This window comes from Pantherophis guttatus, chromosome 2 (assembly GCF_059756535.1).
Source record: "Pantherophis guttatus breed Tessera chromosome 2, ASM5975653v1, whole genome shotgun sequence".
NCBI lineage: Eukaryota > Metazoa > Chordata > Lepidosauria > Squamata > Colubridae > Pantherophis > Pantherophis guttatus.
Window position 1 is genome coordinate 250,751,170 of NC_142064.1, and position 25,682 is coordinate 250,776,851.

Below are 25,682 nucleotides of genomic sequence, written 5' to 3' on the forward strand. Positions count from 1 at the left end.
CATCCTATACATAAATATACACTCTCTCTCTCTCCATACTCTTTTCATACACACACACTCTACTGAACACTCCACATGTACACCCCCCCCTCGACCACCAATGTGTTTGTTATGTAGGACTTGCTAACCCATGATAAAAATTTCCGGAAGTGAACCATTTGCGTCGCTCTACCCCTTTTCTATCTCTAGGGTTGCAATTTTTTTTCCCCCTTAGCGCCAATGGCTGCGCCGTCGCGGCTGCGGGCGGAAGTCGCTGTGTGAGCCCCATTCCTAGGCGGTGGGTTTCCGGGTTGTCCATCGGAGGGGGGGGGGCTTTTCTTGCGAGGCGAGCCAGACGGTAGGAAAGAAGCGCCATGTCGGGACGCGAAGGTAATGCTCGCCTCGTGATGGCTGGGTTATGCTGGCGGGTGGGAGGATTGCGGGGGAACTGATGGCAGAAGTGGAGGTGCGGGGGAGGGAAGAGTCTCTGATGTGCAAATATTTGGGAGGGGGGAACCTGCTGCAAATCCTTTTGGTGCATGCATGGGGGAGAAGGCTTCAATTGAGTCCTCTGTAATCTGGCTCCTTCCTGGTTTCTTTGACTCCAAGCCCTATCATGCCCAGCTGTTAGGGTTATGTTGAATGTGTGTCCAGTCTGATCCATCTGCAGAAGCTAAACATAATTTGGGTGTGTAAGTTTTTTGTTTAGCCCTCTTGACAGTTTGCTTTAGCACAGGTCCTCCAGGTACGCTGGGACTTCAAGCCCCAGAATTCCCAGCCACGAAGATATTCTGGGAATCCCAGCATTGACAGAAGACACCAGATTGGGAGGCTTTGCATGGTGGTCTAATTTCATATTTTCTCCTTCGGCTGTAGGTGGAAAGAAGAAGCCTTTGAAGCAACCCAAGAAGCAGTCGAAGGAATTAGATGAGGTGAGGAAAAAGTGAGAGGGAAGGGGAAGGGGGAGGTTGGGGGGCTGCTGGTGAAATTGCATGATTTAAGAAGATGGTTACATGCTTGTGTGTTCGTTTTTAACTCTGGTTGGTAAATGTCTTAACAGGAAGATAGAGCTTTCAAGGAGAAGCAGAAGGAGGAGCAAAAGAAACTGGATGAGTTGAAGGCAAAAGCTGCTGGCAAGGGCCCACTTGGTAAGCTGCTTTCTCTTAAATTCCCTGCAAATGTGGGATCTAGCTGGATCTAGAAAAGTTCAGGATAAAGAAATACCGGGAGGACTTGTCCATGAAATTAGTGGTGAATCACAAAACCTAGACACACATCATTTTAGTCTCTGCTTTTTAAAATATATAATGTTTCAATTAACCACTTTTTCATTTCGAAGAAACTCCCGAGAAGCCTATGAAAACTTAAAATGAAACAAAACTTTTTGTTAAAAATTAAACGGCTTAAATCTCATGGAACTTGAAGAGGCAGATCGATCACTGCAACATCTCAGCTTGAATGACCGAATTCCATGAGATGTTGGTCATTTAAGGGTTTTCTTGGTGCATGTAACACCAAACAGTGGTACCCAACAACTGAAGAGGTTGCAGACTCCTGATATATTGTGGGTCTTACTATTGTTCATCTTTATGTCCTTTGTATGGTATGGGATAGTATGCTGATGCTGAATATGATTTATTTATTGAATGTACGTTGGCATGCCCCATATCTTTAACTCTGCTTTTACTGCAGTTCCCTGAACTATTATGCTGCTGCTTCTTACCCCAGTACATTTTGGGAGATGGGCTAATCTCCTATTTTGAAGAGAGGAAAGATTTATTTTTCTTACATTCAAGATGGTTTTAAAACATTTAATTATATATTGAATTGAGACACAGCTGAATTAACATTTTCAGATCACTAAATTGTCTCAGCAACTTTCTTAAAAAGGGATATAGTAGAGTATACATACCCTGTTTTCCCCAAAATAAGACATCCCCTGATAATAAGCCCAATCAGGCTTTTGAGCGCATGGCAATAAGGCCAAGCGCTTATTTCAGGGTTCAAAAAAATATAAGACAGGGTCTTATTTTGGGGAAAACACAGTATATATTCTACTGGGGGTGGTGGAGATAAAGAAAATATTCCTCTTGCCACTTTTTTCAGTAGAATTTCAAGTTTGATTTTGTCTGGAATCTTAGCTGGTAGACCCTAAATTAGGCAAGCTTCATAACATATTTGTGAAACTATATTTATTCTAGTCAATGGAACTTATATGAGTAAAAATGTATAGGATAAAGTATTTTTCCCGCCCTTGCCTTTCAGATGTATTGCCTGTGTAGCTCATATAGTATTGTTGCCAATCAGTATGATGTAGTCTAACATGTCTAAATAGCACCAAGCTAAGATAGAGTAATATTATCCATTGACTGGATTGGTCATTGGAAGTTATTGGATGCTAAAGCTAAATCATGTTGTAATCTTTCTAATTGTATCTTGATAAAAATTTTCTTACCTTTTAAAGACTTCTTAGGTTCTTTTAAAGAACTTCCAGGATTCATTTTGCATATTCAAGGCATTAAGCTTGATCATTTAAGATAGAAGCATGTTTTGTCCAAATGTAATCTGGATAGTCAACACGGCATATTTTCCAAAAGTGCGGTGTTTTAATCCTAAAAGGAAAGGCGGTAGAAAACATTGCAACATTTCTAGAAATCTTTTTAAAAATTTAGGTGGATTCATAGAAAGAATCTTCTGTGTAGAGATTTATCAGATCATAAAATAATCTGACAAGAAAGCAGCAAATCACTTCTGAAATAAATTGAAGAACATTATACAATCATGTCCATGTACTCATGAGCAATTAACCTGAATTTAAGGGAGCATTTACTTTTAAACCTCAGGCTGAGAAATAAGGTCTCAGGTTTTTTTCTCTAGTGCTGTCTGTCTAAAACCATTGGTAATCTCTCTCTCCCCCCCCCCTTTTTTTTTTTTTTTTTTGCAGCTGGAGGTGGGATTAAAAAATCTGGGAAGAAGTAGAAAGTTCTCTGGGACAGCTGTGGCAAGAAAAAGAGAATGAGTTCCTTCCCCTTTGAAGCTTAGCAGTAGGAAGAATTTCCAAGCTAATGTTGTGGGAAACATTAATATAAGCACCTTTGTACATTTTGTTCAAACAAAATAAAGTATTGGTTTGTTTTAATGACTGCTCACTCTTTCAGCCATGGTTTCTTTTTTTGGTATTCAGAAAATGTAGTATATAAAAAGGGGGTCAAAGGCATGTTGGGAACTGCATATTTGGGGGTGCTAAATTAAAGGGAGACAATTGTAGCTTCTTGTTTAGAGTAAGGTTCCTCGTATCTTAATATAGTTTGAAAGAGATGTATTGATTGCACTGTGGTGATAGTGTTTACAGATAGTCCTCGACTTACAACCACAATTGACCCCAAAATTTCTGTTGTCAAGTCAGACATCGGTTAAGTGAGTTTTGCCCCATTTTACAACCTTTCTTGTCAAAGTTGTTAAGTGAATCACTGCAATTGATAAGTTAGTAACCTAGTTGTTAAATGAATCTAGCTTCCCCATTGACTTTGCTTGTCAGAAGATTGCAAAAGGGGGGGTCACATGACCCCAGGACGCTGCAACGGTCATAAGTATGAACCACTTGGCAAACATCTGAATTTTGATCAGATCTGGATGCTGCAAACATTGTAATAGTGAAAAATGGTCATAAGTCACTTTTTTTCAGTGCCGTTGTAACTTTGAACAGCCCCTAAATGAGCTGTTGTAAATTGAGGACTATCTATACTAGCAATCACTGCATGGGGTTATCGCACTTAAAGGAATGTTTGGTGATGTTTGGGTATTTAGGTTACACTTGAAATCCTGCATGGCTATAAATTGGGAAATTACTCAGAAGGCATTTTACTGAAGCCAGATAAACTTAGAAACACCTCACATGCATGTCAATACACTGCATGCATCTCAGCTTGTGTGATGCAGGCAACAGTATGTTGGCTTGCAAACTAATAAATGATGCTGGTTTGCCTAGAACAGCATGCGGATTTGAATGGCTGGCATTGTTCTTACTTTTAGCAGAAAATGTTGCATACAGAGCAGGTACGACAGATACATGCAATTTATGAAATGATACATGGACAAGGTGAAAGCCAGTGTGGTATCATGGTTAGAAAAATATGGGAAAGCATTATTATTTCAGACTTCATTTCTTTGCCTAACATTGTTTACTCCCAAAAGGGAAATATTACACAATGGGTAAACAATGTTAGGCAAAGAAATGGAGTTTGAAGAAATAGTAAAAAAAAAAAGACAGGACAGTCAAACAGGAAATATACTTCTATTCAGTTTTTCTCAGGTATCTCCTAATTTCATCTTGGTCAGCTTGTTCTGTCCCCGTCTCACACACGCACACAAACAGACAGCCGGGGGTTAAATAAACTGGCAGACAACAAATTCTTTCGATAAGAGGATTGGCAGCAACCCAATAGCTGCTTGCCAAGACTTTACTCATAAACAAGATACACACAGTTCAAGAATTGTCAAGTCCAGTCCGTAATTATATCCAAGGCAGATAATGTTGTTTCCAAAGATGCAATGTGACTCGATAGTAGTTAGTTTTATCCATCACAGAGTCTGAATGGCCACCTCACCCCCTTTTATACCCTGTGGGGTGTGGTCCAGTGACTCAGCTTAATCTCTGGCACGCCTCTTCTTCTGTTGCGTGCGCTTATCTCTGCGATGCTACCAAGGATCCAGCCAAGACTCATCTCCCTCATTACTGTCCACCTGTGGCTGCGTGGATGTGCTTGACCCCGGGCCTATCTCTTGACCTTCGGCGGACTTCCAGGACCCTCCTCTCTGGCAATGCCTTTGGTGTCCTTGCCAACTCCTCTCCTTCACTCTCGGAGTCCTCTCCTGCCGATGACACAGGCTCAGGTAACGGAGCCACAACACAGCTACAGATTTTATGGGCTTTTGGGTCGGAGAATAAATTTGAACTGATTGAACCAAGCAACCTAGCAAAGTTCAATGAGAAATACAGGATGTAATGAATGATTATTTTACACAATGGTCTAGAAATTGAGTTATTTGTTAGCTTTGGCAGAGCAATAGCAGTGCTAAATCATAAGAAGAGGAAGGCCAGCAAAAGCTGTTTGGGGGAAATCAAGAAATACAAGGATTTTATCATGCACCAGGGCACTTGGGCAGAAGAGAAACCAAGCTTGTGAATGTGGAAAGACATTCAGCCAGAACTCAAGCTTGTCAACTAACGGTGTACACAATTTGATGAAAAACCCTACAAATGACTTGACTGTGGCAAAAGCTCTGACGTCAGCTTCAGCCTGAATAGGCATCAAAGAAGCCTCCTTGGAGGGAAGCCCCATAAGGGCAGTCAGTATGTGTCAGCCCTTTGAGGTAGTCCAGACAAGAAACCAAAACCATGAAGACGTAACATTACCTTATGGTAAGTTTACAATAACAGAATCTTTTAGGCCTAAAAGCCCTTCCTGTGATGGTCAAATAAGACCGCTTAGCCTGCAACTGGATAGTGGGAATGGTAAGAAGCTCAGAAGAAACCCTCCCTAGTGTCTTGGGCTGTAAAAGAGATGGTGAGAGAATTATAATTTCAGGCTTGCAAGACTGATGCAAGCCTTACCAGGGAGAGCAAATAGGAAACGCAACCAGATAAGCTAATTTTACTTTATTGTAAAGCTACATTAATAGAATCCTGCAAGTTACCTGAGTAATGAAACATCTGCAAGCAAACCACCTTCGAGTTCATAGACCACCAAGGACTCCATAAAAATTGCATACTGTTGTCTCACTCTTTTGTACCAGAGTACAACAGCATTCCTCAACTTGTTAATGTTGGGGTGGCAAAAAAATTCCCACACTAGTCAGGAATTCTAAGAGATAAAATAATCCCAATTTATCTGGAACAGGAGTCTCCAACCACTGGGCCTTGAGCTATTCAGAACCAGTCTGCAGAAGTGATGGGCCTGCTGCTCGCTTGGAATTACCTCTCCCCACCCCGCCACTCCACAAAGCCGGAAAGGATGGGGAACTCTGATCTGGAAAACATCAAGGACAAATGAATCACCAAAAACTCTAAATAATAATAATAATAATAATAATAATAATAATAATAACAACAACAACAACAACTACTACTACTACTACTACTACTACTACTACTACTACTTTGTCATTGTATGTGTATACACAGTATACCCATACAACGAAATTCACTTAACACCCAAAGACCAGGTCCAACACACATAACAATCCCCAAACACCCCCCCACCCACCACAAATTCCCCACCCCTAAACCACCCAAACATCCACACAACAGACCAAGTAATGCTGTCCAACAGCTCACCGATGGTGGCCCTTTAGTTCATTGTTGACTGCAATTTATGTGCAAAATAATACGTTTCCTTCACCAACTGAAGCACTAAAGGTCGATACCGAGCTCTTCAGCTACTTCAGAGATTAGTTGATCAGGACCTCAGATTTTGATGTAATTATAAAGTTAGGAAAGAAAAAAAAAACAGGTGGACTACATGTTGCTTAAATGTCCATATTTTATCCTAACAATCACTTGCAAGCAAAGCAGTGCAAATTCTCCGCTTACTAGCAGTTCCATCACTGTTCAGCCTGTCTAAACAGGGGCTGGTAAATAAAAATCATGTAATTGTCTTCTTTAACCCTTAAAAATATTGTGTTAAAATTATTGTCTTTCAAATCTACAAACGTCCTTTGCTTATTAGGGCTGTCCTGCCTGGAATTTCCTATAGGAAATAGTCCTCAGATGTGAAGTCTGATCTATAAGAGGATTAAATGAAGTCCAGCCACTAGGAGGAACTGTCCAGGGAGGCTGGACTCATTCTATACCCGTCAGTCCTTGCTTCATTTCCTTGCAGCATTTAGTCATCTGCATGGCTCATCTTAAAAGGAGCCTGCTCTTTAATAGTACTTACCTTATGGTTGCATTTTTTTTTGCGTGTTCTATTTTTAAAGCAGGGCAAAATGAACATATTTTAATTGTTGCATTTACTGGAAATACTGAAGGAGTTCTTAGGTGGGGAAAGTTTTTTGTTTGCTTATATTTCATATTTCTTAATTGCCCATCTCCCTCATTACTTTTAATCTCTCTATACTCATTGTCAGACAGCATATTTGCACATGCTGAGTCCCGTATTAAATTGATCACAGGTGAACAATTTGCTGTACAATCCAAACCAAGCTGCATAGTGAGACCAATTCTGGCTTGCTGGTTCAGCATTTTGGCCAATATTTGGGGTGTCTGTAAGTTATGGCCAAAGGCAGAGTTTCAGTCTTGTTGTTGACTTTTTCAACCATACTGTATTCCAGGCTGCATCAGATCTGTTATATTGTCGGCTGCAGTAGAGAAGAAGAGACAGCATAAGTAAAACAGCATTTATTGACTCAACTGAAATTACTGAAGAACAGGCAAATTCCTGTAATTTATACTCTGGGCCTCAACCAATCATAATACTTGAAAAAGCCCACCCAAATATGAATGTTTTAAGTTTCTCTCCAAAATACTTGAAGTTAACAGTTAGGGCAGGGGTCAGCAACCTGCGGTTCTGGAGCCCCATGTGGCTCTTTCACCCCTCTACTGCGGCTCCCTGTCACTCAAAATATGCGTCACAACTGCCAATGTACGACACCCGCCGGCCTGTGATTTACTGAGCTTTTCAACCCCCAGTAGGCCAACCATGGATAAAGCCAAGAAAAGAAAAGTTTCAGAAGAAAACAGAAGGTTTAATTCAACTACATATGCTAGTTTTGTGGCCCCTTAAGAAATAGTCAGGCAGAGAAAGGGTTTTGTGGCTCCCAGGGTTTTCTTTTCTGTGGGAAACGGGTCCAAATGGCTCTTTGAGTGTTTAAGGTTGCACATCACTGAGTTAGGGTCATCTAAAGCAGAGGTGGTATTTAGCCGGTTTGGACTAGTTCGCCCAAACAGGTAGTGGAAATCACCCGCCCAGGCTCTATGCCATCCTATTTAGGCATGTTTTTGAGGTCGAGCGCATGTGTGGAAGGCACACATGTGAGCAAAGCAGATGCGCGGAAGGCAGGCGCACACGGCGAACCAGTAGTAAGATAATCCGAAACCCACCACTGATCTAAAGGTTAGTTTCACTTTAGCAGTGCTTAACAGTTTGTTTGTTTTGTTTTATTTGATTTGTATACCGCCCTACTCCCGAAGGACTCAGGGCGGTGAACAGCCACAAGATAAAAACACATAAATACAAAATTTAAAAACAGAATAAAACCGAATTAAATAATTTGGCTGAGGACAGATTTAAAACACCCCAATAAATTAAAACCAATTAAAATTTGTATTTTAAAAGGGAAAAATTAGGCCAGGCCAGCCTGATGGAATAAAAAGGTTTTAAGAGCGCGGTGGAAGGTGCGTAGATCTGGGATCCTCCGTATCTCCAGGGGGAGCTCATTCCAGATAGTAGGTGCCCTCACAGAGAAGGCTCTCCCCCTGGGGGCCGCCAGTCAACATTGTTTGGCCGACGGCACCCAGAGAAGCCCCTCTCTATGAGAGCGTACCAGCTGGTGGGAGGCTACTGGTGGCAGCAGGCGGTCTCGTAGATAACTAGGTCCTAAGCCATGGAACGCTCTAAAGGTGGTAACCAAGACCTTGAAGCGCACACGGAAGACCACCGGGAGCCAGTGCAGCTCGCGCAGGAGAGGTGTTATATGGGAACGCCATGTCGCTCCCATAACCACCCGCGCGGCCGCACTCTGCGCCAGTTGGAGCCTCCGGGTGCTCCTCAAGAGGAGCCCCATGTAGAGAGCATTGCAGTAGTCCAGGCGGGAAGTGACGGCATGAGTGACCATGATGTTACATCTTTTCTATCCTGCTCTACGGAGTTGGTCTCTGACAGAAAACCACTTGAAGAAACTAGAAGCATTTGAAATGTGGATTTACTGACAGCTGTTACATATAACCTGGGTTAACAAAATCACAAATGAGGAGGTGATAAGCCGCCTGGGAAAGTAAAGGGAAATAATCAAAGCCATTAAAAAGCTAAAGTTAGAATATTTTGGACATGTGATGTGACACCCAGAAAAATACAGCATCCTTCACTTAATCCTCCAGGGAAAAATTGAAGGCAAACGAGGCCCAGGCAGAAGAAGAACATCATGGCTTCAAAACCTAAGGGACTGGTTTGGACAAAACTCAGCAGCACTTTTTCATACGGCTGTTGTCAAAAATAGGATTACCAACATGATCGCCAACGTCTGATGACCAACATGGCACAAGAAGAAGTGCTTAACACAACTGTATGTATTCAATACATAACAAGATCATTAAAAAAAAAAAAGAACTGAGGAGACACTGCAGTGAGAGCATTTCCATTTTGTGGCTGTTCTAATTTCTCATCTGTAGCTAGAAGCCAGAAAAGTAGTGTTACTTTCCCTGAGGAAATTAAAGGGAGTTAATTAAAGGGAGGGAATGGGTTTCTTTTCCAATTTGGTACAAATTCCCAAGAGATTGAAGTAAGGAACTTTGAGTTCATATGGAATCAAGTAGGCATTAAAATGCATTAATAACGATATCTTGTTCCTTTGATTGAGAATTATGTGCCATCAGATTGGTGATGACTCTTAGCAACCACACTGGTGTGTCTTCTCCAGGATGATCTGTTCCCAGCCTAACTCTTCAGGTCTTCCAGTGGTGCACCCATCACTGCTGTAATGAAGTCCATCCATCTTGTAACTGGTTTGTCCTGTTCTTCTATTTCTTTCTTGTCTTATTCTTAAACATGCAATAAAGACATTTCCTAGTAGTTCAGTATGAACATTATGTACAAGTGGAGGATTCGTGCTGATATCAAACTCCAAGTTACTTGATTTGCTTCTCTCTGCTCAAATTTCAGAAGAATTTGGAGAGAAAAAGGCTGGCCTCTCTACAGCACTGCTGAATTCCTCGATTGTTACGCAGAAAATGACATTCAATGGGTTTTTGTCCACCGTCACACTGTATTTAGTAATGCGGCTTAATGGGAGAAAGTAGGGCAGGAGAAATGCTGCCTATCATTCTATCACCTCCACGTTCTGCTTCTTCAGAAATTGTAATTTTAGCTTAGATACAAATATGACAGGAAGAAATTCTAACAAGATGTGGCAGGTGGAAGCCCACACCTTTTGACTCCATAAATTACAGGCCTCCATATATCTCCTTAATCCTGGAAAGAGGCCATATATAACTGTTTTAAAAGTGAATTTCTGGGGCCATTATAACAGCTATCCCTTGACTTCAGTCTTTCAGTGCTGATTCCCGTCTCCCTTTTAAAGGAACAGCCTCGAGACTGGTTATTTATTTCTCTGGGCAGTTTTTAAGCCTTATTCAGTGCTTGAGTGAAATTCAATGCCTCTCCCACTTCCACAAATCACAAAAGTAAAGAAGAGGATTCCAGACATTTTTAAGGATGGGTGACTCTTTGGGGGGCAAGAATGCAAGCTTTCCCATAAAGATCTTTGATGGCCGAAGCTGCAAATGGGCAGGGAAGAAACAACAGTCTAAAGAGCCAAGAACATCTGCAAACATAGTAAAAAAAAAAGTCAAGATGGCGGCAATGATTGTGCAATTAAAAGTTCCGTCCCCTTTTTCTGAGCCATGTGGCACAGTGGTTAGAATGCAGTATTGCCTTCCATTGAGGACCTTATACTGCACGAGTCAAAAAGAGGGCTGCGAAAATATCTACAGACCCCTCACATCCTGGACATAAATTATTTCAACTTCTACCCTCAAAACAACACTATAGGGCACTGCACACCAGAACAACTAGACACAAGAACTGTTTTTTCCCGAATGCCATCACTCTGCTAAACAACTAATTCCCACAACACTGTCAAACTATTTACAAAGACTGTATTACTATTATTCTTCTCTTCCTTACTAGTATCTCTCTTCCCACTTATTACTATAACCATGTCACTTGTATCTCTCAATTTATATTGTTTTTGTTTCCTAGTACGATTTGATAGTTTATTAGTAACCTTGACTCTCACTAAGTGTTGCATCTTTTTATTCTTGATGAATGTATTTTATTCTCCTTATGTACACTGAGAGCATATACCCCAAAGACAAATTCCTTGTGTGTCCAATCACACTTGGCCAATAAAGAATTCTATTCTATTAAGGCTAACTCTGCATTCCACTGCCAGTAGTTCGATCCTGACCGGCTCAAGATTGACTCAGCATTCCATCCTTCCAAGGTTGGTAAAATGAGGACCCAGATTGTTGGGGGCAATATGCTGACGTTGTAAACCACTCAAAGAATGCTGTAAAGGACTATGCAGTGGTATATAAGTCTAAGAGCTATTGCTATTGCTACTCTATGTGCATGCCAAGCACATTAAAGAGAATACAGTTGTATAGTTGTGGCCATCTTGACTGTTGCAATCTCCCCCAACACATACTCTTAAAAGAAATGGACAAGCATTATTGTAATTAGTTTTACTTATGTTTCTTTTCTTATGTTTCTTTTCTTAGCACCAAGTCTTTTCTGACTTTTTTGCCCTCCGCATAACTTTGCTTATCCCAAAATGGAATTGTAGGATGGATGTATATCGCTTGTGAGTTTTTGCAATACCCATGGCCATTTTAAAAAAACATGCACCGAATGATGCAATATTTTATTACAAATTGTACATAGTTTTATATCCTGCTTCACATCTAGGTCTCAAGGCATAAAAGGAATAGCAAAAAACAACCCAATAAATCCACAAACTAACATGATCTGAAACAACAGAAGGAAGCTTTTTTCCCCCGATGGCTACTTAAACAGTGGCCATTTCTCCCAGAAGGCCCTTTAAAGTAGTTATGCATCAAAATACAAATGACTGTGGAATACGAAAATAGGGAGGCACAATCTTATAGCTTTTTAAAAAAGCCTGTAATTTATTGGCAGTCATTATTCGCTCACTCATTCGGTAAATACATTGCAATTCCACTTTAGTGCTGAAAAAGCACTTAAAGTAGCTAACGTAATTTAATCCATTAAAAATGCAAATAAATTAATGCATAACACTGCAATTAATGGCAATCAGAAACCAAGAACACGGAAAAAAAAGAGGGATGCAGGGAGGGAGAAGTCAAGTCATCCCATACAGTATGTAAATACTACCAATTGAAGCTAAACAATGTTTACACTGTGAAAGGTGATTGGCCATGTACAAATGGCTTCCTTACTCAGATAGAAGGAATGTATGATGCTGCAATCACATATTAATTAAACATTATGTATTAATCCCCACAATTAATCCATTTGTGGAGAATCCCAGAAACTGAATCATATCCTGTCTCCAAAGTCTCCTCCCATCCTGGACATAAACTATTTGAACTCCTACCCTCAAAACGACACTACAGAGCACTGCACAACAGAACAACTAGACACAAGAACAGTTTTTTCCCGACCGCAATCACTCTGCTAAACAAATAATTCCCTCAACACTGTCAAACTACTTATTAAGTCTGCACCACTATTAATCTTCTCATTGTTCCCACCACCCATCTCCTTCCACTTATGACTGTATGACTGTAACTTTGTTGCTTGTATCCTTACGATTTATATTGACTGTTTCCTAATGTGATTTGATTGCTTATTTGTTCCCTATGATTATCATTAAGTGTTGTAAGTGTTGTACCTTATGATTCTTGAAGAAATCCATCTTTTCTTTTATGCGCATTGAGAGCGTATGCACCAAGACAAATTCCTTGTGTGTCCAATCACACTTGGCCAATAAAGCATTCTATTCTATTCTAAAAAGTCTGTATTCACACACAAATGGCTAATTTGTGGGTTGCTGTGAACACAAAGAGGAATTTTCAAGACCTCCCTAAATCCGCTCAAATACTCTCGCAGCTGGAAGGCCTTTGATAGGAGAACCCCTACCCATCCACCTCCGCTTCCAAAGGCACTCTGCACAAGCTCAGAGACCCTCAAGCCCTCGCTCTGCCATTGAGGCAGGGAGTTCCCAGCAGGCCGCTGTGAGATCCCCCGTCGTCCAGCAGGGGGCTCTGGCGTTTGCAATCAAGAGGCTTCTTGGCTTTGTTTGAACTGGGCCGCTTGGCAGCGTTGTGTTAGTTTCCTGGGTCAGAGGTAGCTCTTGCTGCAAGCAGCCGCCTCCTCCTGCTCTTCCATTGTAAGCCAGGCGGGCGAGTTGCAGGCGCGGGGCTGGTCTCGCGCCCTTCCCCGAAGCCCGGGCGGCGCGCGGCGGCGATGTAGGCGGGCGCGTGGACCTTTTGCACCCTCCGACTTCGCGGCACAAAGCGGCTCCGCGGCTTTTCCGCACCCCGCCAACCCGTCTGTGTACCTCCGCGGGACGCGGCGCCCGCCGCTGCCGCCTTTATGAGCTCGGGCGTCCGGGAGCACAAGGTAGAGTGTCCCCGCCAAGCCCCCGGGAGTGGAATCGGGTGGAGAGCGGCGGGTCGAGTTGCAAGCCTTTGCACTTGCTACCATCATCTAGGGTGGGAAGGAAGGGCGAGGAAGCATAATGTCTCTGAGCATACGCAGAATACCTTTCCTTTCTGAACTGTTTTCCTTTCTCCCACTCCGGGCGAAATGCAAACTGTCGCTTATAGATGACTATATAGGCTTATTCATCCTGTTTTCATAGTGACAGCAGGTGTGAGTGGAAGCCTTTGTATTTTGGATGTTCCTTAATCAAAATGACCCTTGTCTGTGTAGTGAGTAAAGGAAATGTTTTGGAATAAGGTCCTTCTAGGATGTGCTTTGCTTGAGGAAGAAATGAAGTAGAGTTTATAAATGATGGCTCCTAGCAGAAGATCCGGGATGGGAGGTAGGGGGGAAAAGTGTCTCATTTTATTAGGTTTTTTTTTTTTTTTACTGTTAAAGGACATTAAGGACTGCCCAATCTAAACTTAAGCAAATATGTCTGGCTTTATAAGTATAGTAAATTGCTGCTTGCAGACATCAGAAGCTGGTTCACCTTTCCGTGTTTGCAGCACCCATTTAGTCCCTTTCTAGGGAATGCAGGATTTTAAATTCTGAATATTATTTTATGTGTAAAAAAGTGGAACAAAACCCCAAACTTTCCAACTATCACACTGAACCAAACTTGTAAGCGTGTCTAACACACACATATCGTGCTATTAATAACATTTAAGTAAGTTAATATAGTAAAATAATGGGAGGGGGATTATATAAATTAGCACATGCATTCTGAATTTCTAAATACTGTGGCCTCCCAAACAGTTTTCCTAGTGATACAATACTTAAATGCCCATTAAAAGACGGGTAAAATCCAATAAGAGAAAAAATATCTGTAGCTCTGGATTGAACTCTGTGCTCTTGGTACTCTCTGAACTTAGTTTGTTTGCAGACATTTCGTTATACAACTATGGTAAGTAACTTCATTGTGCCTTGTGATGTTACTAAATTGGGTAATGAAATGTCTGTAAGCAAATAACCAAGAACAGAGAGCACCAAGAACTCCGGAGGAAAGTTTTTAATTGATAGAGCATGGTTGTTCTTTGAACCTTGTAGCATAGATTTTCCTGCATAGAATTGGTAGAAGTCCTGCAAATTTTACTCCATTAGTTGTTCAGTGTATACTTTTCTAAGAAGTTGTTTGTGTTGCAAGTATAAATTAGATCTTTTAACAGAAAAATAGGTGAATTGGTGGAAAAATGATTAAAAAGTCAGAAGATAATTGTTCACACGGGAAATTTTCCAGGAATGCAGCTTTTCCAGATATGAGAACAACAACTTTGAACTCTGAATGCTGTGGGCTTACATTTGGGTGGTGGGGCAGGCTTAAAGTACAGATGTTTTTCCTGTTTTGTAAATTCTCCAGCCTTAACTGTACAACTGTACAATGTTGACTCCCCACCAGGTGAGAGGAGGTCACAGGATGAGCCATATGGAGGAGAACTTTAGCCCTGAAGAGGCTCGCTCTCAGCTGGTGACCAAAAGAAAATTGCTTAAGATGCTAAGCTTAAGCCCTGGACACAGCCAAGCCCGCGGGTCTGAAACAAGGGAGAAGAAGATACCATCGATGACATGGCCTGTGAAACCAGTGCATACCATCAAGAAACGCAAAGCCTTTTTGGTGCATCGGGGTACCCAGACAGAAGAGATCCCGGATATCTGCATTGAATGTGGGAAGGTCTTCATCCAGAACTCCAGCCTGATCAGCCCGTGGCCTGTCCAGAGCGACGATAAGCCGCACAAGTGTTCCGAATGCGGGAAAAGTTTTTCTGTCCGTTCCAGCCTCAACCGACATCAGAGAATTCACACCGGGGAAAAGCCATACATCTGTCTCGACTGTGGCAAGCGATTCAACGATAAGTCCAACCTTACTCAGCACCAACGGATCCACACGGGCGAGAAGCCCTACGAGTGCATTGACTGTGGAAAAAGTTACAGCCGCAGCTCTCACAAGAAGAAGCATTTGAAGGACCCGATGGAAGAGCTGCAAGAAGTCTGCGCCCCAGTGGACAGGGCCAATGCCAGTGCCGTTGATGAGAAGCCCAAAGGGAAACAGAAAGCAGAAGTGATGAACACGTGTACGGAGTGCCTGCGGAGTTTCGGCCACAACGCTGACCTGATCAAGCACATGCGCATCCACACGGGGGAGAAACCCTACAAGTGTAACATCTGCGAGAAGAGCTTCAACGTCAGTTCTAACCTCTTTCGACACCAGAGAATCCACACCGGCGAAAAGCCGTACGTGTGTTCCGAGTGTGGGAATTGCTTCACTGACAAATCGACCCTGGTCCAGCACCATCGGATCCACACCGGGGAGAAACCTTATGCTTGCCGGTTCTGTGGCAAATGTTTCAGCCACAGCTCCCACCACAAGAGACATGAGAAGATCCACAACCGAGAGAACCCCCTCTTTGCCTACCCAATCCCGTTGTTTTAACAGGTTGCTCCCATTGGAAGGGAGGATAGAGATAACTGTATCTTGGGGAAATTCCTTTATTTTTGTTTCTTTTGACTGATTTCTGCCCCAGAAAGTTTGCTTTCAGTTGAATATAATTTAGCAATGTCTAAAGATGTTATAAGAATCTAAGTGGTACAGAGCAGCCTTTTCCTGCCTGGAATATTCTATGGCTGTGTTTTTCAATCTGGGCTGATGGAAGATTTGTGGACTTCAGTTCCCAGAATTCTCCAGGTAGCTTGCTGGCTGGGGAATTCTGGGAGTTGAATTTCACACATCTTCTAGCAAGCCAAGGTTGAGGAACATTGCTCTCTAGGGGTGGTTGAATTGCAGTTTTAGTGGTGGTGCTTTTCTGGGAATTTATGAGACTACAGTTCAATACATCTAGAGCAAATTGATTTGGAGAAAACCACTGGGTAAATTAGAATGAATGCTCAGCGTGTGCTGAATTTTGGTAAAAGCCTTGGAATATTCCTAATTTCAGGTGGGTTTTCAGAATATTGATATTTGGTTGTTTCTCAAATAGGTCCTTCACAGGAATATTGGAGATACTTTGAAATCCTGTATATATCACTTCTGTTTTTGTATGGAAAGCTATCAAATTATTTATTGATAATCTCCTCATTGTATTTAATTATGAGCGAACCTCCTAGTGATTCCATTGTTTTGATTCCCTTTGTTTCTGGCTCACCTAAACAAGCCTTCCCCCCCAGCCTGGGGAACTCCAGGTATGCTGGATAGTGACTCCCATCCTCCTCCGCTTCAACCTGCGGAGGATGGGAGTTGTAATCACATACATCTGGGTAGACTGGACTGAGAGAAGCTGGATTGCACGGACCAGGCCACAAGTGAAAAAAGAGATGGGAAGGCTCCCAATCTCTATGCAAAGACACTCTGGAGTAATTTAGGCAAGGTGTAAAATTGCCTGAATAAATCTTTGGCTTTAAGGGAGAATATTTCCTGGCCATTGAACACCCTCTACAACCATCTACTAAATTAGAAGGCCCAAGTTAGTGAAACCTATATTTTGATGGACTGAGATTTTTTTTTCCAGATCTCTTGTTGTGATTAGCTGAGTGGGTTGAATTCCCTTGAGGCCTCTCTAAAAATTATGTTTGTCAAATCTTGGATCTGTTGTTCTTTGCTGCTCTTTCTCAGCATTTGGCAATTAGGAATGGACATCCAGCAGCTGAAGATGGTCATAATTCTCTAATGACAGGAAGACAAATTGTGCGTTGGCACTTTAAGAGACTATTGTGTGGCTATTGTGCTTGGACTTCTCCAGGCCAGAGACTCCCTCAGTTGCTCACCCAGGAGACTGAGGAGGTGTGTACATATATGTCTGTGTGGGTGTGTGTCACATGTACACACAGACTGGTTAAAAACCAAACTAAGCAAGGTGGGATCTGAAAGTAACTCAACACACCTGTATTACCGGACCACAAAACATATGAATGCAATATGTAATGAAATGGAGGATATTTGTAATTTTTTGTGGTGAGCAGGTCACATATAGATAGAATTTATTCCACCATGAAGAATCTTACCAAAATTCTTAGTGGACCCTGAGTCTTGTTTTCTGATAAAATTTTATTTTATTTGAAGTATTATTTGAAGTATCGCAGCCTTCAGGACAAAGTTGGAATGTCCAGAAGAGCTGCTGTCACCTTATCCCTTAATTTCTTTGTATGTTTTCATTTATTAAATCCAGTTTATGTTCAGATACATGTTCTCTCACCAGTTCTGATCCATCTACCAGTCCCTGCTACTCAGATTGGAGAAAATATTGTTGGAATCTTGGCACTTTGCAGGCAGAATTGTTCCCTCTGTGCCTCCGGTTCTTGTCAGTATTTTAAAAAAAGGGGGGGGAAATGGAGAGAAAGAAAAGTTCCATCGGGAATATGTAGTGATCTACTAACCAGAGAGTTGTGTTGATTAATTAGTGAAAAGAAGGCCAATAATGTTGATAGAAATCAGCTGGGGCTGTATATCTAGATCTAACAGAAGTAGCCAGAAAATGAAAAATAAGTAACACAGTGGAGAAGGTTTGAAATTAGCTGTCCATAGAAGAATGTTTTTTGCTGTAGCGAAATAATTTTTGTGGCTATCTTTTATCCTTTCCGTAGATATCCTTTACGAAAATATTTGTCATTTAATAGAATCCGATAGGATCTGTGACCTATTGTAGCAGTTGATTCTACAGGTTAATTAAGGCTTTTAAGTTATTACTGATGATACTGAGAAGGAAAGGGATAAGTGTTTCCTTAGTTCTACAGATAGAGGGGGGAAAGAACAAAAAACAAAAAAAAACCCACAAAGCATTCCAGTTGTTTTTGTTTGCATTTTTCTTTTTTATATTCAAGAGAGCAATGTCTTGGTTAACACGGGCATTTAGAATGTTTTCACGTTATTTGTAAGAATTTTGGTTTTGCGTTCTGTGTGAGTTTTGTTTTCTTTGTTTGTTTGCTTGTTTTTAAGTTGGCCTGGTACAACCTGACCTCAAAGGTTTCTGCTGTTTCGTCTGCAGCAGCATCTCTGAAATATCACTGCAGAGTTGCCCGCAAGTCTAACATTCATTACGTTGGTCATTGCAGCACTTGGCACAGCTCTACCCCAAAGTATTTGTGCAATGGCATAGAGAGAGTGTCTTGAGTGCCCAAAGCACCATTTCCTTTTGTGTTTTTGCATTCTTGGATAACCAAGGCAATGAACCTTTGTATCCCCAGAAGCTCATTTGAAAGAATAATGGGGTTTATCTAAGTCAGTAAACTATGAAAGGTTCCATATCTTGCCTCCTGAAGATCAGTTTCACAAGGGGGGATTGTAGCCTAGTTCAGGGGTCTCCAACCTTGGCAAACTTTCAGCTTTGCTGGCTGGGAATTCTGGGTTGAAATCCACCAGGCTTAAAGTTGCCAAGATTGGAGACCCCTGGCCTAGTTCACTTTTTTAAAAGGGTTATGCATCAGCAATAGGGAACTTTTCTCCCTCCAAATTTGGTTGGTCTCCAGTTTGTAGCAGTCCCTGCTGCTCTGTCTAGAGTAGCATTTCTCCACTTTGTCAACTTTATGAAGCCTGGACTTCAACTCCCAGAATTCCCCAGCCAACATGGGTGGGTGGGGAATTCTGGGAGTTGAAGTCCAGACTTCATAAAGTTGCTAAAATTAAGAAACTCTGGTCTGGAAGGTGACATGCTCCCATTCCTGATAGATCAGACAAGGCCTGCTAATTGTGAGAAATGGAGGGAAATTCAGGTCCAGTGCTAATATAATTAAATACCAGATGTTGAAGAACAAAGAGTTGATTATGTTCCATCCCGTAACTAATGAAAATCTCGCAGTTTCTAGATGGGTCATAATAGAATCTTGGATTATATTATTTTTCCAACTAACTAGGCTGGTCTGAAAAGATGGGAAGACAATCCAACATTCTCAGCAGATACTAAGCTCTGTCAGACTCAATGAGTCTTCAGTCTGAATTAGTAAGGTTATTGCCAAATGTTTCTTCTCACTCTCTTGCTAACCACTATACTCACACAGCGTTACCTATAATTAGTACACTAAGCTCTTAATGATGGAACTTGAATGAACTGTATCATCGGGCATCCGTGAGGTATTTATGGTCCATATGTTTCCCAGTGCACTGAGTTTTCCCACAGTCTGCCCATTGTTTTCCAAAGCAAGGTTTCACATTAATTTCAGGTATAAATACATCTATATACACCAAATAACATTCCCTTCACAGGGAGGGTTACCTTACTGGATCTCACAAGTAAACAGTGCGGGGCCCTGGGGCTTTGGATTGGTGGGTATTGAAACCTACTCCCCATTGTGACTATCATTAATTTAGAGCATATCTCGGGATGTGTATGCGTCCGTATGAGTCATTCCCCCCGCCCAAAAAAGGTAATGTATAATTTTAAAGCAATCATGCTGTTAAAGTGAATGGAGATTTATAATAATTTAATCGGCATCGTATCTAAGCATTTCCCTGGTGAATGAAAATTTAAAAAATAAAATAAAATCCAACTTATTATGTTCAGTTTGCCTTTTTCTGCTTTGCTATTCTAAATTCCACCACCGAGTGTGCTTCTAGGGCAGACCCTGGCATTTTACAGCCCCTGGGCCACATTTGGCCCTTCAGCTGTCCCTATCTGGCCCCTTCTAATTTCAATTGGAAATTAAAAATGAAATAGTGCAGGACTTTTCTCCCCCTTCACTAAACCTGGCGTGGGCATAGCCAGCGCATGACACAACCGGGCTGCAAGTTTGACATCCCTGAAATAGTATATGCTCTGCACACAATACAGTTGCATTGCCTTTTATTGTGTTTTGAAGATGACATCAAATTATTTTCAATTTTATGTATGTGTGTGCATCAGTGGTGGAATTCAAATTTTTTTACTACCAGTTCTGTGGCTTGGTGGGCATGGCAGGGGAAGGATACTGCAAAATCTCCATTCCCTCCCCACTCTGGGGCCAGCCAGAGGTGGCATTTGCCAGTTCTCCGAACTACTCAAAATTTCCGCTACCGGTTCTCCAGAACCTGTCATAACCTGCTGAATAGCACCGCTGGCGTGCTTGCATACCCACAGCCCTATTGATTTGGCCTTCCATAACAGTCTAATTTCTCATGTGGCCCCTTGGGAAAATTAATTGCCCAGCCCTGTTCTAGGGGCTCACTTCTTGGATAATTAAGCCATACATACATAACCTTCAGGCTATTCCCTTTCGTGGTAAGCAACATTACACAAAAGACCAGAAAGGATGATGTCCCTCTATGGCCCATTTGCAAGGGTTTTTCACAAATACTTCCTTGCAACCCAGAGAAATTGTAGGCAAGGGCACCAGCATCAGTCACAATTGTGCTATGGGTGCCATTTCCTCCTAATAGAAGGCAACACAAGTTTTGTAAATTTTGGCCAGGATCTCCCAAATGCAACTGAAGAACTTGTAGCTTATCCTAGGCTGAGATCTTGAATGTAGAAAGTGACCCGCAAGTTAATACACTGGTATTTGTTTGCATCGCACCAATTGTAAAGTGCATCTTGCTGACTCTGTAGTGGGCAGAAGGAACTACAGGTCTTTTAACTTACGACCAGTCATTTAGTGACCAGGAGGACATCCAAACACGTGTTACTTATGACACAGTCACAAAGTGGTGGCTGCTGCAGCACCCTTATGGTCATTCACCTTTGCATGCTCTAGAAAGGTCCACAGGAGTTTGCAGCAGTCCAGAACTCATAGAACAGAATAACAGAGTTGGAAGGGACCTTGGAGGTCTTCTAGTCCAACCCCCCAGGCAGGAAACCCTGCACCACTTCAGACAAAGGATTATCCAACATCTTAAAAACTTCCAGTATTGGAGCATTCACAACTTCTGGAGGCAAGTTGTTCCACTGATTAATTGTTCTAACTGTCAGGAAATTTCTCCTCAGTTCTAAGTTGCTTCTCTCCTTGATTAGTTTCCACCCATTGCTTCTTGTCCTGTCCTCAGGTGCTTTGGAGAATAGCTTGACTCCCTTTTCTTTGTAGCAGCCCCTGAGATATTGGCACAGTGCTATCATGTCTCCCCTAGTCATTAAACTAGAAATAAACTAGAGCCTTGGTGGCACAGCAGACTAAAGTGCTGTTAAGTAGCACTTAGCTGCCAGCTGCCTGCAATTACTGCAAGTTCAAATCTCACCAGGCTCAAGGTTGGGTCAGCCTTCCATCCTTCCGAGGTAGGTAAAATGAGGACCCAGATTGTGGGGGCAATAAGCTGACTTTGTATAAAAAAGAACACCGCTGGGGGGGGGGAAAGCCCTACTAAAGTGGTGTTAACACTTCACTCGTGTTTAAGAGAAGGTGAGCTTGTTCCCTGGGGTGCATGGCATGGTCTCAGAAGTGACCACCATTTTCCAAACACCCACAGTTCAGTGTGGCTGCCCTCAAAACAGCAGTCGCTTCTGAGATCACACCATATGGTCCAGGAACAAAGAGCTCTTCCCTAATGCCAGTGCCTGAGAAAGGTAAGTGTGTGCTGGCTAATGTAGGATGAGGCCCAGAGAGGTGGGAAACATTTTCAAGGCCTGCAGGAACCCTTGAGGGGTGGGAAGCAGAGGGTCAGTTGCCTCGGCGTGGGTAAGGCCTGGGCAGTGGTGGGTTTCAAAAATTTTTATTACTGGTTCTGTGGGTGTGGCTTGGTTCTGTGGGTGTGGCTTGGTGGGCATGGCATGGGAAGGATACTGTAAAATCTCCATTCCCACACCACTCCAGGGGAAGATTACTGCAAAATCCCCATTTCTTCCCGATCAGTGGGACCCAGGAGGCAGAGAATAGATGGGGGTGGGGCCAGTCAGAATTTTTACTACCGGTTCTCCGAACTACTCAAAATTTCCGCTACCGGTTCTCCAGAACTGGTCAGAACCCGCTGAAACCCACTTCTAGGCCTGGGGAAGGGCTGATGCCACGCCTCCCAGAGGCCTCCCTTTGAGGCACCCGATGCTCCACTTAATGACCCATGTGTTCATTTAACAACCATATCAGGGAGAGCAGGGACTGGGCTTATAAATGAGGTAATGACACACGGACACTTCACTTAGTGGCAGTCACGACTTCTGATCACAATGTGCTATTACGGTCATGAGGGCTGCCTGTTCCATGTGGGACAGGATGAAGAGCTGATACCAAGACAGGGGTCAGATAAATGAAACCTAAATTTAGCTCTTAAAATAAAAGCGTGCAAGGAAGGATTAGGGAAAATCATTGTTCAGAAATTAATAATATCCAGCCTCGGATTTGCTTTTCCCCCCCTCATTCTTGGGTTTTCTCTATGCTTTTTTTCTGATTAAAAAAAAACAAACAAAATATATAAATCTTATGTCTTCCTCAGGGATCATACAGCAAAGGTTTCTTCACTAACTTTTGGTTCTTGAAAATGCTCCTATTTTGGAGAAAGGAGTGTGGAGCTATACAGGCAGTCCTTGACTTAACAATGATAATTGAGCCCAAAATTTCTGTTGCTAAGTGAGTCACTTGTTAAGTGAGTTTCGCCCCATTTTAGGACCTTTATTGCCACAGTTGTTAAGTGAGTCACTGCTGTTGTTAAGTTAGTAACACGGTTGTTAAATGAATCTGGTTTCCCTATTGACTTTGCTTGTCAGAAGGTCGTCAAAGGTGAAGCCTGGGACACTGCCACCGTTGTCAATATGAGTCAGTTGCCAAGCATTTTAATTTTGATGACATGACAGTGGAGATGCTGCAATATTCGTAAGTCATAGTCACTTTTTTCAGTGCCGTTGTAACTTTTGAATGGTCACTAAATGAACTGTTGTAAATTGAGGATTACCTGTACTTTTTGATATTCCTTTCAAGTGATTGGTGGTCTGATGTATATCTTAAGTCTGTTTTGGATGAGCAAATGCAAAAGAATCCTTACCGGCTGCTTCCGTATTCAAAACCATGCTCAAAAACTGTGTCCAACTTCATATGCAAACAGGCTGAATTGTGTGCTTTTTTTAATCAGTCCAACTGTGAGAAGTATACTCAAACCTGGAATATTTTTCTCCCTCTCCCTGAGTGAATATTTTTATAATAAGCATGATGCTTGGTTTTATGTATACTGCTACATTGTGAGTCCCTTAACAAGCCAGAGTTGGCTATATTTACACACTGCATAAAATGTAAACCATGGTCTACAATAAGCTAAGCATTCGGCACACTAAGCCAAAATCAGCAAACTACCCATAATTTATCATGATACATGAACCGAGACAGAAGTTTTATTGTTCTTTTCCTGGTCTGGGAACTTCCTTGCTAGTATGTTCGATACTTTTCCTGATGCATTTTGGAAAGAAAAATTAAGACTCCATAACAAAATCTGGTCATAGTTCTAAGGTTCTTTCAGTGGAACCCCTGAAAAATGGTTTCTAAAAAGATAAGCAGGTAAGCAGAGTGGTGATGCTTGGCTATTATCCGTGACATTATTGTTTTGTTTAATTCTGGCTTCAGTCTGAATCCAACATTTTTAGAGCACTGGTAATGGGTTTTTTTTTGAGATCTCTTCTATGCTCTGCATTTGTAGCATTGCTGCTTTATAACCCTTTGGCTGATGCTGTTTTATGGAGAACATTAGTCCAACCATGGGAGTTATGTCTTCATGGTCTGCTGGTGACCATTAACTGTGAAAGAATTAAACCAACTCATGAATGATAGGACTTGGCAGCTCCAGGTTATAATCTTCAGATACTCAGTTGGGCTTGCAGGCTTTCTCCATAGCCCTTCAGCCACTATGAAACGCTTCAGCAAATATGTCCGATCTAATCAGGCTATACCAGATAGGTTGGTGGTCTGAAGGTGATGCAGCCAATTGAAGAAAGTTTTGCTCCTCAGAAAAGGTAGTAAGAGACTTATATCATCTTCTAGTGGCTTTATGAAATACCGTCTGGGCAAATTCCCTGAGCTTTGAGCCCCTTTGATACATTTGTTTTACCTTTTAAGATGTCTTGCACAGGATCCTTTGCCTTAATAACCAAAGCATAGAAAGGATTTGCAATTTACGTGCAAGTAGTCCTTGATTTACAACAACAACTAAGACCAGAATTTCCATTGCTAAGCAAGACACTTCTTAAGCGAATCATGCTCAATTTTATGATCTTTTTTTTTTTTGCCACAGTTCTTAAGCAAAACCCTGCAGTTCAAAGCGAATCCGGATTCCCAGATTGACTTTAAAGATTAAAAGCCAACTGGGAAGGCCATAAATAGTGATTACACAATCCGCCTGATGCTGTAAATGTTGTAAATATATGCTGGTTGCCAAGTGCCAGGATTTTGATCATGGGAATGCTATTACGATTACAAGTGCAAGGACCGGTTGTTAGTCACCTTTTTTTTAAGTTCTGTTGTAACTTTGAACAGTCGCTAAACAAATGGTTGTAAGTCAAGGACGCCAAGGTGGCACAGTGGTTAGAGTGCAGCACTGCAGGCTACTTCAGCTGACTGCTAACTGCAGTTCAGCAGTTCAAATCTCACCAGGCTCAAGGTTGACTCAGCCTTCCATCCTTCCGAGGTGGGGGGCAATAGGCTGACTCTGTAAACCGCTTAGAGAGGGCTGTAAAAGTACTATGAAGCAGTATATAAATCTTAAGTGCTATTGCTATTGCTACCTGTAATACTCACTTGAATTTAATGTTATAGAAACTATTATTCACTTTATACTTTAGGTGGGGAAATAACATTCTTGAGAGTTTTCCTTTTCCATATTCAAACTTAGTTCTCTGAGCAGAGCTAGATGCAAATACGTGTAGGGGAGAAATAACCTAACGGGCATTTTTACACAGCTGCCATTGTCCTCCCCTCAAATAATCCCCTCCTCACCCCTAAAACTGGTCTTGCAAGAAGCAGGTGAAAATGACTAGAGACAGCGTGTACTCTTGCAGTCAACCTCATTTGGCTTATTTTAAGTCAAGGAACAAAAATAATTTGTCTGTGAAATAATACTACAGTACTACAGGTAGTCCTTGACTTACAACCACAGTTGAGCCCAAAATTTATGTTGCTAAGCGAGACAATAGTTAAGTGAGTTTTGTCCCATTTTGAAATCTTTCTTGCCACTGTTGTTAAAGGGAAATTGCATTTGTTAAGTTAGTAACATGGTTGTTAAATGAATCTAGCTTCCCCGTCAAGTTCGTTTATCGGAAGGTTGCAAAAGTTGATTCCATGACTCCGGGACACCGCAACCGTCATAAATACATGCCAGTTGCCAAGCCTCTGAATTTTGGTCACATGGCCATGGGGATGCTGCAACGGTTGTGT

General features: G+C 41.9%; 1 protein-coding gene and 2 long non-coding RNA genes across 3 annotated transcripts; 2 read left to right on the plus strand and 1 right to left on the minus strand.

Moving 5' to 3' along the window:
* Positions 1 to 215: 215 nt before the first annotated feature.
* LOC117674003 (uncharacterized) lies at positions 216 to 3,118 on the plus strand. Its single transcript, XR_004593639.3, has 4 exons — positions 216 to 369; positions 856 to 911; positions 1,040 to 1,127; positions 2,924 to 3,118. It is a non-coding gene; the product is annotated as an uncharacterized LOC117674003 (long non-coding RNA).
* Positions 3,119 to 4,392: 1,274 nt separating this feature from the next.
* LOC148115584 (uncharacterized) lies at positions 4,393 to 12,964 on the minus strand. Its single transcript, XR_015732698.1, has 3 exons — positions 12,631 to 12,964; positions 6,317 to 7,338; positions 4,393 to 6,008 (listed from the first exon to the last, which is right to left on the minus strand). It is a non-coding gene; the product is annotated as an uncharacterized LOC148115584 (long non-coding RNA).
* Positions 12,965 to 12,988: 24 nt separating this feature from the next.
* LOC117674004 (uncharacterized) lies at positions 12,989 to 19,920 on the plus strand. The gene is made up of 2 exons (XM_034431771.3): positions 12,989 to 13,361; positions 14,842 to 19,920. The coding sequence occupies exons 1-2, from the start codon at positions 13,335 to 13,337 to the stop codon at positions 15,871 to 15,873; spliced, it is 1,059 nt and encodes a 352-aa protein (XP_034287662.1). The 5' UTR covers positions 12,989 to 13,334; the 3' UTR covers positions 15,874 to 19,920.
* Positions 19,921 to 25,682: the final 5,762 nt, after the last annotated feature.